At 46.8% G+C, this 16,200-nt stretch overlaps 1 protein-coding gene across 1 annotated transcript in view; it reads right to left on the reverse strand.

Moving 5' to 3' along the window:
* LOC148474620 (uncharacterized) overlaps window positions 1–16,200 on the reverse strand; it is a 395,468-nt gene that overhangs the window by 15,561 nt on the left and 363,707 nt on the right. The window contains exons 9-12 of the mRNA XM_088458374.1: window positions 14,579–14,630; window positions 11,036–11,120; window positions 6,198–6,273; window positions 5,119–5,187 (exon numbers count right to left, since the gene is read on the reverse strand). Coding sequence (XP_088314500.1) covers window positions 5,119–5,187; window positions 6,198–6,273; window positions 11,036–11,120; window positions 14,579–14,630 — 282 coding nt within the window. The remainder of the gene's footprint in view (window positions 1–5,118; window positions 5,188–6,197; window positions 6,274–11,035; window positions 11,121–14,578; window positions 14,631–16,200) is intronic.

The following is a 16,200-nucleotide window of genomic DNA, read 5'->3' on the forward strand; positions in this document are numbered from 1 at the left end:
CAGAGCCGAAATCTCTCCCACTGACATCACTTGTGATGTCAGTGGGGCCACCCCCAATGGTAGGCGTTCCCATGGGAACGCCTCCGTCTGGGCAGCCACCCCCCTGACCCACCCACCAAAGGGGGCGTGCTGTCACTCAACATCGTCAGCACGCCCCCTTTGGTGCGAGACCCGGAGCGACGGATTGCCCGTCGCTATCCGGGTCTCGCGCATGCGCACGATGGAGCCGGCTCCGTCGTGCGCATGCGCTCTGGGCCACCATCGACCCGTTTGCGAGTGCTCAGCGCTTGCGACCGGGTCTGAATCAGGCCCATAGTGCCCCTGATTCACATTACACCATAAAGTAGTATCTCTTATTTATGTTACGACACACATTAGTGCCCCTTTTACACAATGCCCACAGTAGTGACCCTTATACACAAAGCCCACAGTAGTAATGTCCCTAATACAATGCCCACAGTAGTAGTGCCACTTATACAATGCCCCCAGCAGTGGTGTCCCTTACACAATGGCCCCAGTAGTGGTGCCCCATATGCAGTCCCCTTAGTAGTAGGGCCCCCTATGCAGTGCCTCCAGTAGTAGTATGCCCCCCATTGGTATGCCCCCCATTAGCATGTCCCCAGTAGTATGCCCCCCCAGTAGCAGTGCCTCCAGTAGTAGTATGCCCCCCAGTAGCAGTACCCCCATTAGCAGGCCCCCAGTAGTAGTGCCTCCTTTAGCAGGCCCCCAGTAGTAGTGCCCCCAGTAGCATGCCCCAAGTAGTATGCCCCCCAGTAGTAGTGCCCCCATTAATATGCCCCCATTAACATGGCCCCATTAACATTTCCCCAGTAGTGGTATGCTTCCCATTAGCAGGCCCTTAGTAGTAGTATGCCCACCATTAGGAGGCCCCCAGTAGTAGTATGCCCCCCCTTAGCAGGCCCCCAGTAGTAGTAGTGTGTCCCCTTAGCAGGCCCCCAGTAGTAGTAGTGCGTCCCCTTAGCAGTCCCCCAGTAGTAGTAGTGCGTCCCCTTAGTAGGCCCCCAGTAGTAGTATGCCCCCCCTTAGCAGGCCCCCAGTAGTAGTAGTGCCCCCCTTAGCAGGCCCCTAGTAGTAGTAGTGCCCCCATTAGCAGGCCCCCAGTAGTAGTATACCCTCCACTAGCAGACGCCCAGTAGTAGTATGCCCCCCATTAGCAGGCCCCCACTTAGCAAGCCCCCCCACACACACACATAAAAAAAAAAACTTACCTAAATCCCTGCTCCTGCCGCCGTCCGCTCTGCACTGCTGTATAACGTGCGGAGGGAGCCGGAAGACGGAGCTCATGAGTGAGCTCCAACCGGCTCCCTCCGTGCATCAGCCAATGAGAGTCTGTCTGACTCTCATTGGCTGCTGTTACAAACACACAGCTGCCGCTGGCGGCTGTGTGTTTGATTTGTGTAGCAAAAAATATGGTAGTTGCTCAATCAGCTTAATGATATACTACAGGTGCTTGTAAAGGACAGGGTTACACTGAACTACAGAAAAAAGGAATTTGCCCTCCAGCACACTGCAGCTAAATCAAAAATACTTGAATCCTACATAATAATAGAAATTCAGAGGTATTGGTTACATACATTTGCAAATATATGAATAAGCACTGGGCCGACGTCAAGGCTCCTCTATACCAACGTCCCTAACATTAAGGGGTTCACGTCCGAGAAGCAAGGCACCCCAAAAAATTCCAGCCAATGACCATCCCCAGGGCATCAGACGAAAAGGGAAAAAAGGTGATAGTGAAGTATAAAGGATAAAGTTCTTTGATCTGTGTAGGGCAGACCACTATCACAGCGGTCTGCCCTACACTAGAGGAGCCCTGACTTTGGATTCTCTCGCGAGAATCCGACATCAGGAAGCTGCGGCTCGGCCTCGAACGGGGATCCGAGTCAGGCAGGGAACACCCGAACAGCTTTCGGGTGGACTTGGATCCCCAATGTTCGTATACCACAGAATCCGAACCGCTCATCTCTAATCTAGATATATTCTCATGTTGGGGCCGCATCACTTACTCTGAAAGGGATAGTTGGCCCTTACAAGTTTTAAGATCACACCTACCCTTGTCTGGGATAGTTGGCCCTCACAAGTTGTGATATACTTTTGGCCTAAGACAAGTGGACGCTCCTGCCACCATACCTACCATTGTAACTAAATAAAGCTGACCAGTTAATTTAAACGGCATAACTTGGTCTCGTGTGTTTATTTTAATTAAACTTAGTTTAAGTTTATGGGTCACATCTATCATCTGACGATAGAAAGTTAATGAACTGCACCTACATAATGAATTTCCACCATGGCCTGTATTCAATTAGTTTTGCGTATGCGATAAAGTTTCGCCTGCCGGAGTTTTCGTCTACACCGCGTCTTTTAGCCGCGAAAACTTATTGGGTGCGTACCCACGATTTGCCCTATTTAATTCCAAAAGACGCGAAAACGGAGACACGCGAAGTCAGAACAGGCGAAACGTGGTGTCTGAATCGGGGAAATCAGCCTGAACCCCCCAAAAAGATGCGTAAACATTGGGGATCGATGTAGTAGTGCATAATTAGCCCTAATGAAACAGTTTGGGGAACTAAAGTTCACACAATTGCCTCTAATTAGCGTCTTTGCACAAGTGGTGAAGAATGGCATAAAACAGTATTTTTAGGAGAACATAAGTAGTCCTGTCAAATTTGGGGTACTTGAAAATGGGTGCAAGCATATTTAAAAGTTGCTAAATTGAAGTTATAAGAAAAGTAAAAAACACACCTTCTGCAAACACCTGCAATCAAAAAAACACCTCGCCTATACTTGCAGACCCCCGAAAAGTCAATTTCGCTACTTTTTATGTTTGTACTCCCACTTTGCACTTTTTAACCCTGTTTTTCAAAGTGCTTTTTGAGGGTGTCCCTCACTTTTTTTTAGTTTTCTTTTTGACGCAGTTATCCTATTGGGGTGCTGAGTGGTTTCCTTACCTTTGCACTTCAAAATAGCGATTTTGCATTTTTTTTCTCCACCTATTCATAGGCAATTCTTTTTCACATATTACATTGCATTTCGTTTTCGCGTACGCAAAAAGTATTTGCAATTGAATACGGAGATAAGTTTCCGTCTGGTGAAAAGTCGCAATTGGCGATACTTTTTTGTGGATCTCGTCTTTTCGCTTCTAATTGAATACGGGCCTATGTTGGAGACTGTAATCAGGAAGGCAAAGGATGTATATCACATTTAAGGGACTTAAATAACAACAGGGAAGAGCATGTAGAGAGAAAGCAAGCACTACGTTACAAGGGTCACAATAAGCCATCCTAAGTTACAGTTGGAGTAATGCTATTTTATTGTGAATATTTTATAGGATGGAAAGAAAAAAATAGACTCTTTATCCATCCAAGTGACTGCAGTAAGAAAAAGCAAAAAGCACAACGCGTGCTGTTATTCAAAACAGACAGGTACTAGACGGCTGAACAAATGTCTAGACGGTAACTGGAAATTAAATTGTATTTGTCCTATGTAGACCGCAAAAGTGCAGCTGGCATCACAGCAAGAGTGTTCATTTTGTATGGAGCAATTTCAATGGTACTGTACCTGCATTTTCACATTTATTACAAAAACACATATACTATTGTTTCTTGTCTACTGGTATACAGAGTCATTACTAGGGATGCTTGAATTATACTATTCTATAGTATATTCTTATTTATCATAATCCGCATCACAGATGTGGATGTAATGTGATAAATTCACCCAAAAGTGCAATGCAATATATGAATACATCGCATCGTATCATATATCACCTGCTAACCCCCCACCCCACCCCCGCATTTCATAAAGCAGCTGACAGGAGTCACAGAGCAGGATCCCGGTGATCAGCTGACCAGAGTCACAGAGCAGGATCCCGGTGATCAGCTGACCAGAGTCACAGAGCAGGATCCCGGTGGTCAGCTGACCAGAGTCACAGAGCAGGATCCCGGTGATCAGCTGACCAGAGTCACAGAGCAGGATCCCGGTGATCAGCTGACCAGAGTCACAGAGCAGGATCCAGTGGTCAGCTGACCAGAGTCACAGAGCAGGATCCCGGTGGTCAGCTGATCAGAGTCACAGAGCAGGATCCCGGTGGTCAGCTGACCAGAGTCACAGAGCAGGAACCCGGTGATCAGCTGACCAGAGTCACAGAGCAGGATCCCGGTGATCAGCTGACCAGAGTCACAGAGCAGGAACCCGGTGATCAGCTGACCAGAGTCACAGAGCAGGATCCCGGTGGTCAGCTGACCAGAGTCACAGAGCAGGAACCCGGTGATCAGCTGACCGGAGTCACAGAGGAGATCACCGGATCATTGATTACCAGTCCTCTGGGTGCAGGTAAGTGGTTTTTATTGGCAAGTATAAGTATTATAATTTTTTTAATGTTGTCCAGATATATGCAAATCGTGATGTAGTCGGCATCCCGGCATGCGGGATGCCGACGGTCTGAATACCGGCGATGAAATCCCGACAGGTCGGGATCCCAGCACCAGTATCCCAACCGCCGGCATCCCGAAGGTAAGTATCGGGGTGTTAGGGGGAGGTTAGGGTTAGGTTGCGGGGTTAATGTTAGGCATTAGGGGGAGGGTTATGGTTAGGCACTGGGGAGGGAGTGTTAGGATTAAGGTGTGGGGAGGCTGCGGTTAGTTTTAGGCACTAGGGGGGAGGTTAGGTTTAGGTAACGGGGGGAGGGTGTTAGGTTTAGGTTGGGGGGAAAGGGAGGTTAGGGTTAGGCACCGGGGAGGGAGGGTTAGGGTAGAGGTTAGAAAAATACTCACCGCTGTTCACTATGGGTGTCGGGAATCTGGCTGTTGGGATGCTGCCGTCGTTATTCTGACCAGCGGAATCCCAACACCCAGGATTTCATACCCAACTAAATTATGTTTGAAAACTAGGACATTGGGGAGACTGCAGTGTGAAATCATGTAGTCCTAATGTATGTTTGGCAAACCCAAAAAAGAAACGGTAGGCAGAGGAAGCTAGAAGAGTTCTAGGTCATCAAGTAGTACAAATCTGTGCAACCAAATTGGAGACAGATCCGGCTTGTAGTGTGTGGCTGGCAGTACAGAGGGTCATTTCACACTTATTTTGGGACGGTCTTACCTGGACTCAAGTGAACAGCATCCAGAATTGGCTGTATTTCCTTCACCTGGTACTCAAATAGTTTCTTTTCTGTAGCAGACACACATAAAGCACATACAAGGGCTATAGATGATGATGCAGGCATACAGAGAATTGTCTTGCACATAAATAAAGCAGAAGGCGGCAGTGTCAGGCTGGGCTTTGCAGGATTACCAGTAAATCCAGGTACAAGATCCCACACGTCATATGGCGCAAGGCGGCAGACGTGACTGAGGCTCTCCGAGAGGGGCTATTTGGTAACAGTGAAAGAGGACAAACATCTGTATTTCTGGATGTGGTCAATTTATGAAAAAAAAAAAACGGGAACAGCGCTGTCCTATTTATCAATTAATATTTGCAGGCTGTCTCATGAAAAACACCCGAATTCAGGGGTACCAGCAAACATTACGTGTCCCTTGGATGTATCTATAGCAGATATCTACTGAGGTCCCCCGTTTTTCGACTCAAAAGCAGCCCCAATAGAAACCTACGGAGCTGCTTTCTTACCGACTTTACCAAGTTCCGGAATGGTGAAATAAATGCCTAACCAGGCGCTAATTTGTAAAATGAAATGTATAACAAAAAGTACCAAAACAGCTGCAAAAGTGAGGGTGTGTGACCATTAATGCGATCACATTACTGTGACTGTCTCTGGGGAAGAATGATACCTCATTTCTAATTACCGCAAATAGCAGTGATAAGAAATTATCATTATCAGGTCAAAAACACGATAATTAATAAATGGGCCCCTTAGTATTTTAACTTTTGCTATTATTTAAAGTCATTTTGAAACCATGCTCACAATGTTGAAGACATGATTGCACCAATTCTTTACAGCAGAGGTTAATGTTTTAGTACATATTAAATATTCAGCTATGGACACCAATAATTACATATAATAATAATAAAATATAGTTTATGTCAACTATTTAGATTTTCTTTGATCAGTCTGCTCTACAGACAATAAATATATCATTCGTTTCTCTAAACATTAAGGGTCTTGTTCCTATTATGCTCCAGTTTTGCGTCATGTCAGAGAACCAAGGTCCACTGTTACTCACGCAGCAGTTTCCTCTCCCGTCTTTCTTCTTCTAAATCAGCAGTAAGTTTGTGGTTCTCCTTCTTCTGAGAGGTCACCTGTAGCATGTACAATATTTGACATTGTCACTGTGGCAGTCATCACAAGACTGACCATGTCCTTTGCCAACTACTCAAACCCAGATGTTTTGTCTTCCAATGAACAGAGCTGGGCTGACCAGGTTGTTCCTAGCCACATGCAGGCTAAACAGCATTTACTGGGGTGAGTCCAGTTTTGAGGGTGGCCACTAAGCCTTTTTCTCCATGCAAAAGATCCTAATTTGTACAGGTCCTAAGAAGTGTTGGTAATCAGAAGTCATGTCATACTTTTGTAAGAAGTGGCTTTCATCTCCAGTCCTCAAGCATACCCAACAGGACACATTTTCAGGATTTATTTAATCATCCACAGGGGAGTTAATCTATTTGTGTTGGTCAGTAATTATTCTACCTGTTTCCACAGACAGAAATCCTGAAACCATTAGCTGTTGAGGCTATTAGAGGGCTAGAGTTGAAAACATCTGTTCTACAGTATGTCATGGCTTCTTTCTTCTCCATACAGGTGTTATGAAACTCCTGCACTATTACATAAGACCAGACCCCTAGAGTCCCTCTATGGAGGGTCTTGTGCCTATAACAACCACCCGCTGTTCCCTTAGTGTTAGACGCACACACCGGTACTTAGGCAGCCGCCAGGTCAAATACCTCAGAAAGTAGGGGTTTATGCAACAGACAGGAGATCATTAGGTATTAACTGGAGTAGTAGTGTATAAGCAACAGTAACATGGCAAGGACACAGTTAACTGAAGTACTGACACTAGTTTTGTCTAGTACACTGGAACAGGTAGTTGCAAGGGTATACTATGCACACAGAGGATATGGACATAGTATCAATGACCGGGACCCGCGATGGAGAAGAGCAGTCACGGCGGCTCGTAACACCAGGCACATTTGATACAGTAAGTGCTATTATATATGGACAAATACAAATGTATCCTTCCACACTTAGCGAGTTTTGTAACAACATGATGTGACAAATACGCTTCACTAGACTGCGTTGATTCATTTGATATACAACAGTTGTATATCTGTGTGCTACTGAGTCTGGAAAATGCTACAAGAAACCCAGGAGAACTAGCAGTAAGTAATGGTCTTTAGATTTAGCAGTGATCCAATAACTGACCACCTTAGTCAGTGCAGACTCTGTGGAGTCTTGGAAATATATGATGACATGTATGCGCTAAATGTACTGAATGCAGAGAATACGTACAACCGATTCAGTTACATTAAATATATCCTGTACTGATAACTACCAGGCATAATGTATATCTCTCATTACATTTACTGAAATTCATTTTCAAATCCTTCAACATGAGTAAATGAATGTATTATTAAATCAATACCTGCTTGTAGCGCTATTACTCATCACATGAGAGTTGTGCTGTTACTGCTGTGTAAATGTAAATGTATTCTACCAGCTTACTGTATATAATCATTTGGCCTCTAGAAACACTTTCACTTTAGGAGACAATAGTTCATTTTATACACAGTAGCCAGAGGAAGGGGCTCAGGGCCTGATTCAGAGCCGGACGCTCTAACCAGAGCGCTTGCTCTGAATCAGGGCCCTCCTACCTAAAAATGGAGCGGCCTCTTGGACGCTCGCATAGCTGTTGGTTACCACCCACAGCTTATGCAAGCGTCCTTGATGATGGTCAACACCAACGCGACCATCGGGCTTGCGACGAGACCCTGCGGCAGGGTCTCGCTGCCGCAAGCCCAGGAGTGCTTTTGGCTCTATCAGAGCCAAAATCACTCCCACTGACATCACTAGTGATGTCAGTTGGGCCGGACCCAGACGGTAGGCGTTCCCATGGGCCACGCCCCTGGCACGCCCACCAAAGGGGGCGTGCTGTCAATCAACATCGACAGCACGCCCCCTTTGGTGCGAGACCTGGAGCGACGGCTTCCCCGTCGCTCCCCGGGTCTCGTGCATGCGCATGACGGAGCTCCCTCCGTCATGCGCACTAGGGCACCATCGACCTGCTTGCGAGCGCTCAGCACTCGCGAGCGGGTCTGAATCAGGCCCTCAGTCCACACTCATGCAAATAACTTGTAATATACTGGGATATATGGGTTTCTTTATGTGCACAGTGACTGCTGTTACTTTCGCTAACTGGTGAGATCTAGTATTTTGACACCCAAAGCAATTATGTCAAACTATGCCTACCAGCATGATGGTACGGCCATAGCTTAGAATTACTGAGGGTAACTGTTTGCATGTTCTAATTTCTATCAAGAAAATGTAACACAGTATGGGAAATCGTGGAATCCTTAGGTGGTATCATCAGGTGAACGCTCATAGTATTCCACGCTGGATCTAGTGTCTGATTCAGAGATGTATGCCAACCTGATGGTGGTCTGCGCTGTGCAGAACGGGTCCTGCCATCTCACGGGCAGTCCCTCCCCCCAAGTAGCAGCATGGTTGACATGTTTCAGTGTTAGGGAGATGGAGCGGGGGCATTTCTGGGCAGCCTTCCTGGAAATGGGAGCGTGTTGTTCTTGTTTTCTGGGAGGGACGAGGCCAGGGATTGCGTCGGTATACGCAGATTTCCTGGCCTCGCAAGCTGTCAGGACCCGGTCTGGCCAGTGGGGCAACTATCGCAACCTCGGTTGCAGCGGTGGGGTCACAGAGGCAGTAAGAAGGTGTTAAGTTTCCTACAAATACCTCCTGCTGCATTTGCATTTTAGATAGATGGAATTGGTAAGCTGCTTGTGTGCGGCTCTTTAATTCTTTCCATCTATGAATCAGGCCTCTAACCCATAATGTACCTAAAAGAGCTGCCTCTTCTGCCTATGCCTTGTACTGGCCGGAATGAGGCTGATTGGATCCTAGGCTTCACCAACGACAGCCGGGTACAGTAGAGCAGTTAGGAATGACCAGACTCCATTTTAGCTACTGATATCTTTAATTATTGGGACTATTATCTGAAGTCTGCACTCTAGGCCAGGAAGAGAGCAGTTTGCCGAGCCTCTACGACTTTTGCTATCTTTCTGATGAAGCGAGCAGTTTGCCTGTAAGAAGCACATCAAAGCGTTCCGAGAGCAAAATCGCTTTTTTTTACCCAAAGTATTGCATGAACCTTTGTTAGTACATGTATGGATTCATCACCTTCTACCAAAGAATTTTATTTGGGACATTGTGAGGTTTTATTAATTTATGGATTTTTTGCTGAATGCCAGCATTTTAGTTTTATAGTAATGGAAATACGTTTACGAAGTTCTATTAGTCAATTGCTGAAGGGTTGACGTCTTATTTAATTGTGGTCTTATTGGATTATTGCTTCACATCAGAAGAGATGCCTAATTGTCAGAAAATAACTATAACCACTGAACAACGTTTTCTCGCCTATAGCTGAGTAAATCCATAACTGTACATCACATGCAGTGTATACTATGGGCTCCAGATTGGACACAGTGACGTCCGTGTGAATCTTTCGCCTGTCGCACGTCTGCAACTTTATGCAAACACTGCTACAAGCCCCTCCCCTGGTGTACAGCCTCGCGTCTGAATATGCACGGACCGAGACACCTGCTTTGTGTTTCTTTAGATGCTGAAATGCAGGGCGGTGCTCAAATGCAGGGCGGTGCTCAAATGCAGGGCAGTGAGTCATTAGACATCATCGGTCGCACTATTGAAACTTGCACCAGCTCCTTGCTAGGTGTATATTCTCCATCAGAGTGTAGTTTCCGATGTTAGCGATAATGCGTCTGAGTATGCAACCGCTTCAGCGACACTGCAGCATTTTCAAAACACTTCTGCGTGCATGCTTGTAAAATCATTACTGCGACTCTGTAGGAACACAAATCGGGGCGCATGCGCAGTAAAAAAAAAAAAGTTCAACTGCATCAGACATCGTCATAAGGTGACTGAGAATCGGGCCCTATATATTTGTCTGTGTATTCTCAGTACAGTTGCACCAAAAGAGAATTTCCATTCAGCTATCAATATCTGCCAGAGAACAATACCCATGATGCAACGGACTACATCTTTTCCAATATGACCTATTCAGACTACTGTATATAGAAATATCCTTCATCCTCTATATCTGGCTCCTTATAGATAAAGTTTCTTCAGCGTCTAAGGCGGAGATGCATCAAATCTTCTAGTGAGGACAGGTGGAGAATCAGCTTCAAGCTACCATTTTGTAGAATATATGGGATGTAGTCGCCATCCCGAGTGCGGGATGCCGACGGTCTACATACCGGCGCTGAAATCCCAACAGTTTGGGATCCTGGCACCAGTATCCCGACCATCGGCATCCCGAAGGTAAGTATCGGGGTGTTAGGGGGAGGTTAGGGTTAAGTAGCGGGGTTAGGCACTAGGGTTAGGCACTAGGGGGAGGGTTAGGCACTAGGGGGAGGGTTGGGATTAGGGTACGGGACTGGGAAGGTTAGGTCTAGGCACTAGTGGGGGAGGTTAGGCTTCGGCGGGTAGGGGGTGTTAGGTTTAGGGTGCGGGGAGGGGGAGGTTAGGCTTAGGAACTAGGGGGGGTTAGGGTTGGGAAAATACTTACCATGCGTTCCTATGGGTGTCGGGATTCTGGCTGTCGGGATGCCGCTGTCGGTTTTCTAACCAGCAGCATCCCTACAGCTGGGATTATATACCCAACGGGTATACGTGATAAATGATAGCTGGAAGCTTTTTCGTTGCTATGGGCAACTTCTCCGCTTATCCTCTTTGGGAGGTTTCATACATCTCCACCTTATACTCTCTACAGAGGTCCCATATTAGAACATGGGCTGCTATGGCAGAGTATTGCCTTACCTGCTTCCTTAGAATCTTGATTTCATTTAATGTTCTGTTCAAGAAGATAGACTGGGCCCCGTAAGCAGCCAAGGACTTTTTCCTCCTATGTGGAACAGAGTAAATACTATTTAAATGTCATGTTTATCTATACCAATATAATAAGAATGTTATATCTGTCCGTTTCTACCAAGTTGGCGCAAAAATGGCTGAACCAATTTTCATGAAAACTGCATCATTGTGTAGTGGAGATGCCTAGAAATAACCTGCACTTTGTTTCATCTCCATCCTTCAAGTTATAGCTGAGCAATAACAATAACAAAATATAATCAACAACATCAATGCAAGAGATTGGTGCAGCGCCATGTGCACGGCCGGTAAGGGGGCCACTCCCGCGACAGGGCCTCTATGCAAAGCAATTCAACTAGAACACCTCAAATCAGAACAATGTTGGCAGAAGCGATTTCATCGTGGGCGAAATCGCGGGCAACAGCAGTTATATAATAAACCGACAATAATAATAATAGCAATACCCAGCTTCTTGCAAGTAACCATCATGCAGGTTATTATTTCTGCCACAAAATGATTTCGTTTTCATGAAAATCAGTTCAGTCGTTTTTGCGCCAACTTGGAACAAACCATCAGACACAACGTTCCTATTGTATTTTAGGCTGTACTACTAGGTAAGGTTTCATCTCAGAAGCACCAGTATTTTGATGGAATTGTGTCTGTCCTAGCTTTTGTGTCAGTTTTTATAAAGAGCTCCCATTGTGTTTTTCATTATTTCCTTTGGATTCTTGGCAAAGGCCGTACAGTATATTCCAAAGCGATATGACAAGACACATAATGGGAGAGATTCATTAGGGAGTCGGACTAGATTCCCAATTAGAATGTCAGGCTCCTCAGACTACCTTAGGAATTGGAAGCAGCATCATTATGCTTTTGGAAGAAATTAGTTCAATTCTTGTGCTTCTTCCCTCAGATAATGAACTTTCTGCTTCCCGCTGGCAGAATCCTTTCTGTGCATCCCAGTACTACTGTCCTGCAAAACCCACATCTGAGACTTGTTCTTCCTTAGAAGCCAATGTGATCACGGGAGCGTCTGCGCGCCCCTGTACACCGCTGAGTGGAATCGGACCACTTTCATTTATCTCTTCACTGCTTCACATATCTACAGCTTATTCCACTAACAGGAACTGTGAGACTAGATGGCAGAAAAGATCCGATGTGTGTAACAAATCAATGCTGTACCAGAATAGAAGCCAAAGGGCAGCTCTTATAGGATTTGCAGCCGTCAAGTCGCTCTGGTGTCCGGAGAGCGTTAATTGAGATGTGCACGAGGCACTGCTCCCCCTAAACCTAAGTGACAGTCACACATTTATCCTAGTAACCAAAACAATCAATATGCTAAGAACCCAAATACACACAGGAACAACAAGCCTTAGCAATATAATACATGACAAAATGACAAGTGCTTCTATATGAAACTGAGAAGCTATGTTCGGTATCTTAAACCTGTCGGGATGCCTGGGTCGGGATTTTGACTGCCGGGATCCCGACCGCCGGCATTCGGTAACCATCCTCCTGCTAGGGATACATTCAATATATGCAGACCCGACACTAGTCAGAATACCGGCGCCGCAATCCCGAAGGTAAGTAGCGGTGTTAGGGGGAGGATTAGGCACCAGGGGGAGGGTTAGATTTAGGATGCGGAGAGGGGGAGGTTAGATTTAGGATGCGGAGAGGGGGAGGGTTAGAGTTAGGATGCGGAGAGGGGGAGGTTAGGTTTAGGTACTGGGGGGGGGGGGGGAGGTTAGGATCAGCAACCAGGAAGGAAGGGTTAGGGTTATGGCAGGGAGAGGGGGAGGGTTAGATTTAGGATGCGGAGAGGGGGAGGTTAGATTTAGGATGAGGAGAGGGGGAGGTTAGGTTTAGGTACTAGGGGGGGGGGGGGGGGGAGGTTAGGATCAGCCACCAGGAAGGAAGGGTTAGGGTTATGGCAGGGAGAGGGGGAGGGTTAGGATACTGATCGACAGGTTCGGTATCCTAACCTGGTCGGGAGGCCGGTGTCGAGATTTTGAATGCCGGGATCCCGACCACTGGCATCCCATACCCGTCCCACCAGCTCTGTTGTTTCTGACAGCGGTTCATAGATTACAGACAAGTATGAAACACTGTAGAGTTTGGATCATAACTTAGAATGAGCAATTGTAAGTAACATACATGTGCCCTGGTTACAAGGATAGCGTCTATTTTTTATTATATGTAAGAAATCTGTTTCAACGTTTAATATGGAGTAGAGTGATTCATTCACTAGTACCCGATGGTGCAACTTTTATGCGGTACAGAAAACAGGAAGGGGGATTACTCCGTAATAGTAACATGTATCAACGGATTCATCTTCTGCTTTCACTCATCTTACTAATACAGTATAAGATGATATATTAGCGGTTGCCCTGGGTAACCATCGTGGCTTATTGCCCTTCCATATTTGTGACAGTAATGTATCTAAACTTGGTGTCATGTTGGCCCACTATCCCAACAATAGGCCTGATATAGAGGTGGACGCAAAGGCCACCGGTGCTGCGGCTTCTCATGCAGCGGAATTGAGAAGTTATTGTATTCAAATGTCATTGTACAGAGACACCCACCGCCAGCTTGTCATATCCACTGCTTGCGTTCAAAGACACAACATCGGAAACATCGGTTGCACCATCGGACCTCAGAGCAATCCTATGATTGCTCAGAATGGGCGTCACAAATAGACGCTGGTGCCAGTGACGCTGCATCTGATATTGCAGTCTCTGGCTGTGACTCCCCCTGAAACGCCTGCGGTTTTGTTGCCACTCCCCTATTACCTCCCCCAAACAGTCACTGGACCTGATTCAGCAAGCAACGCAAAGGAGAGAACGCACGCACTTGGCCGATGGCTTTGTACTGCGCATGCGTCAGACTGCGCGTGCGCAAACTAGTCAGTGTGGTCGGGTAAGCGTACGCAGACTACACGCAGCGTGCATGCAGACCCCTTTCGATACTGATTGACAGGAAGCGCCGTTTGTGGGTGGTGACGGGGGGGGGGGGGGCGAACAAAGCCAGTGCGGCGACAGACGCAGTGATGAGACTCCGTACACACAGGAAGTTGCCAAGACCTGGTCTGGTCAACTACTATTATACAAATGTGGTCGATGGTTCTCGATGTTACCGATGTTTACGCTATCTTGCGTACTCATCAGGCTGTGAGTAAGGGGAGATGGGCGGCTTAATATGGGGCTGGGCGTCTGTATCTTGCGCTGCTGCCTCCGGGTGTATACATTGATTAGCATATTCTCGCAGCGGACGGGTGCGTGCATCCTCTCCTTTGCTTGCTGAATCACGTCCACTGTCTGTAAATCAACCTGCTTCCTAATCCACACTGCGACCGCCGTCGTCACACCATTGCGGCACATGTCCAGTGCGGCTCTGACCCATGCTGCGCAGGTCACAAAATACCGGTCATTTGCGGCCTCATCTAAAATGTGCCCACCCCTAAACCAGGCCCAATACAGGTTTTTTGAGTGCACTGACCATTTTGTCATCTCGGCCTCTAAATCACCAATATCCAGATGAGAGTTTGGCCCTGAGGAGAAATTAGACATGATTACATTTTGTACATAGCAATGGATATTACAATTGATTAGTGCAATCCTATGATGTCATTGCCCAGTGTTAGGGAAGTGCAGATGGGGTCAGGCCAGTTAGCAGAGCACAGATCCTCCAGCAATCACTAGGAACATCCGAATAACCACAATGCACAAGAGGGGAGGGATGGAGGGATACACAGAGTCATCCAACAGAAGGCAGGACGAACCACAGTATGATACATCTCAGGCATATTCTAGGCTGTACTACTTGGGTATGTTTTTTATGCAATATATTCAGCCGTGTATTTGTTCAATAACTTATTGTCTCCAATATTTGACAATTACTATAGGGCTTTAATATTTAATAATAATTAATCTAACAAATTAAAAATGTCAAAGTTTACATAAAAAAAAATGCATTATTATTAACTTATAGTTGGGGACATTCACGGACATGAAACGGTTACTGTGACTCATAGCTGCTTCATCTCCCCCCCCCATTCTGCCCACCTGTTTTGCCTCAGTGCTGCCCAATGCTCCACCTCATCCTGCCCTGCTTTATATACTTACCCCTTAATGGCGCGGAGCGGACCACCCTACTCAGGTCTGTACCATCCATCGCATGTTGAAATGGGAGCCCTTGGAGGTGCAGCGGATACCCCGGCTTCCAATGCAATTTTGCTGAAACCGGTATGTAGTATGCAGCCAACGTATCAAACTTCTACTTTTCTATAGATTATAAGCTTGGCCTCAAGGTCCTACCCCCTGTTTGCTTACTGTTAATACTCAGACTTATTGGGTACTAGTTTACAATAAGCAGAATGATCCGCGCTCCAGGTGCTAGTGGGTGGGTATAATGGATGTGCAGAGGAGGGGAGGTTTAACAGGGGCAAAAAGAGAGAGGGGGGTACAGTGGTGCTGCACGTGGAACAGGAGTGCCGGATCCTGTTGGATTGTGCTTAAGAAGGGAGGTACACGTGCGCTCCTGGGTGTGTATGTGCGTGGGGGGGGGGGGGGAATAGGGAGTAGGGGAAAGGGGGGGAGCGACTGAGAGGGGGGTATGTTTTGGGGGTGACGTGTGTCAGTGTGTGACTGCAGTGTAGGTAGATAGGAGGTATACAAATGATGAGCCAGACACTGTAAATTGATTCGAATCCAACCTGTTTATTGGTGAGGCACAATGCTCCCCAGGTGGTTACTGAGTTACTGATTAGTGGACTGAGGAGTGCTATATAGGAGGAGGGTGGGTGTGTGGGTGATGATCTATCGGAGCCAGAGGTGCTGATCATCACCCACACACCCACACACACTCCTCCTATATAGCACTCCTCAGTCCACTAATCAGTAACTCCTTGATAAAGGCTTCAGGCCGAAACGCGTTGAAAAACACACACCCCCTGCACACCACTGCTGCATCACCACACGATTGGTGATCATCACCAACCCCACTTCAAGGTGGGACAGAACTTTACGCGGACCACCGCATCATCCCAACCCTCGAAGCAGTGACGGGCGCCCGTCCGGACAACACCCTGCGGGCCCGCAGGGTGCCACCAACCACCGGAC

This window comes from Taudactylus pleione, unplaced genomic scaffold, assembly GCF_031769625.1.
Source record: "Taudactylus pleione unplaced genomic scaffold, aTauple2 ptg000828l, whole genome shotgun sequence".
Taxonomy (NCBI): Eukaryota; Metazoa; Chordata; class Amphibia; order Anura; family Myobatrachidae; genus Taudactylus; species Taudactylus pleione.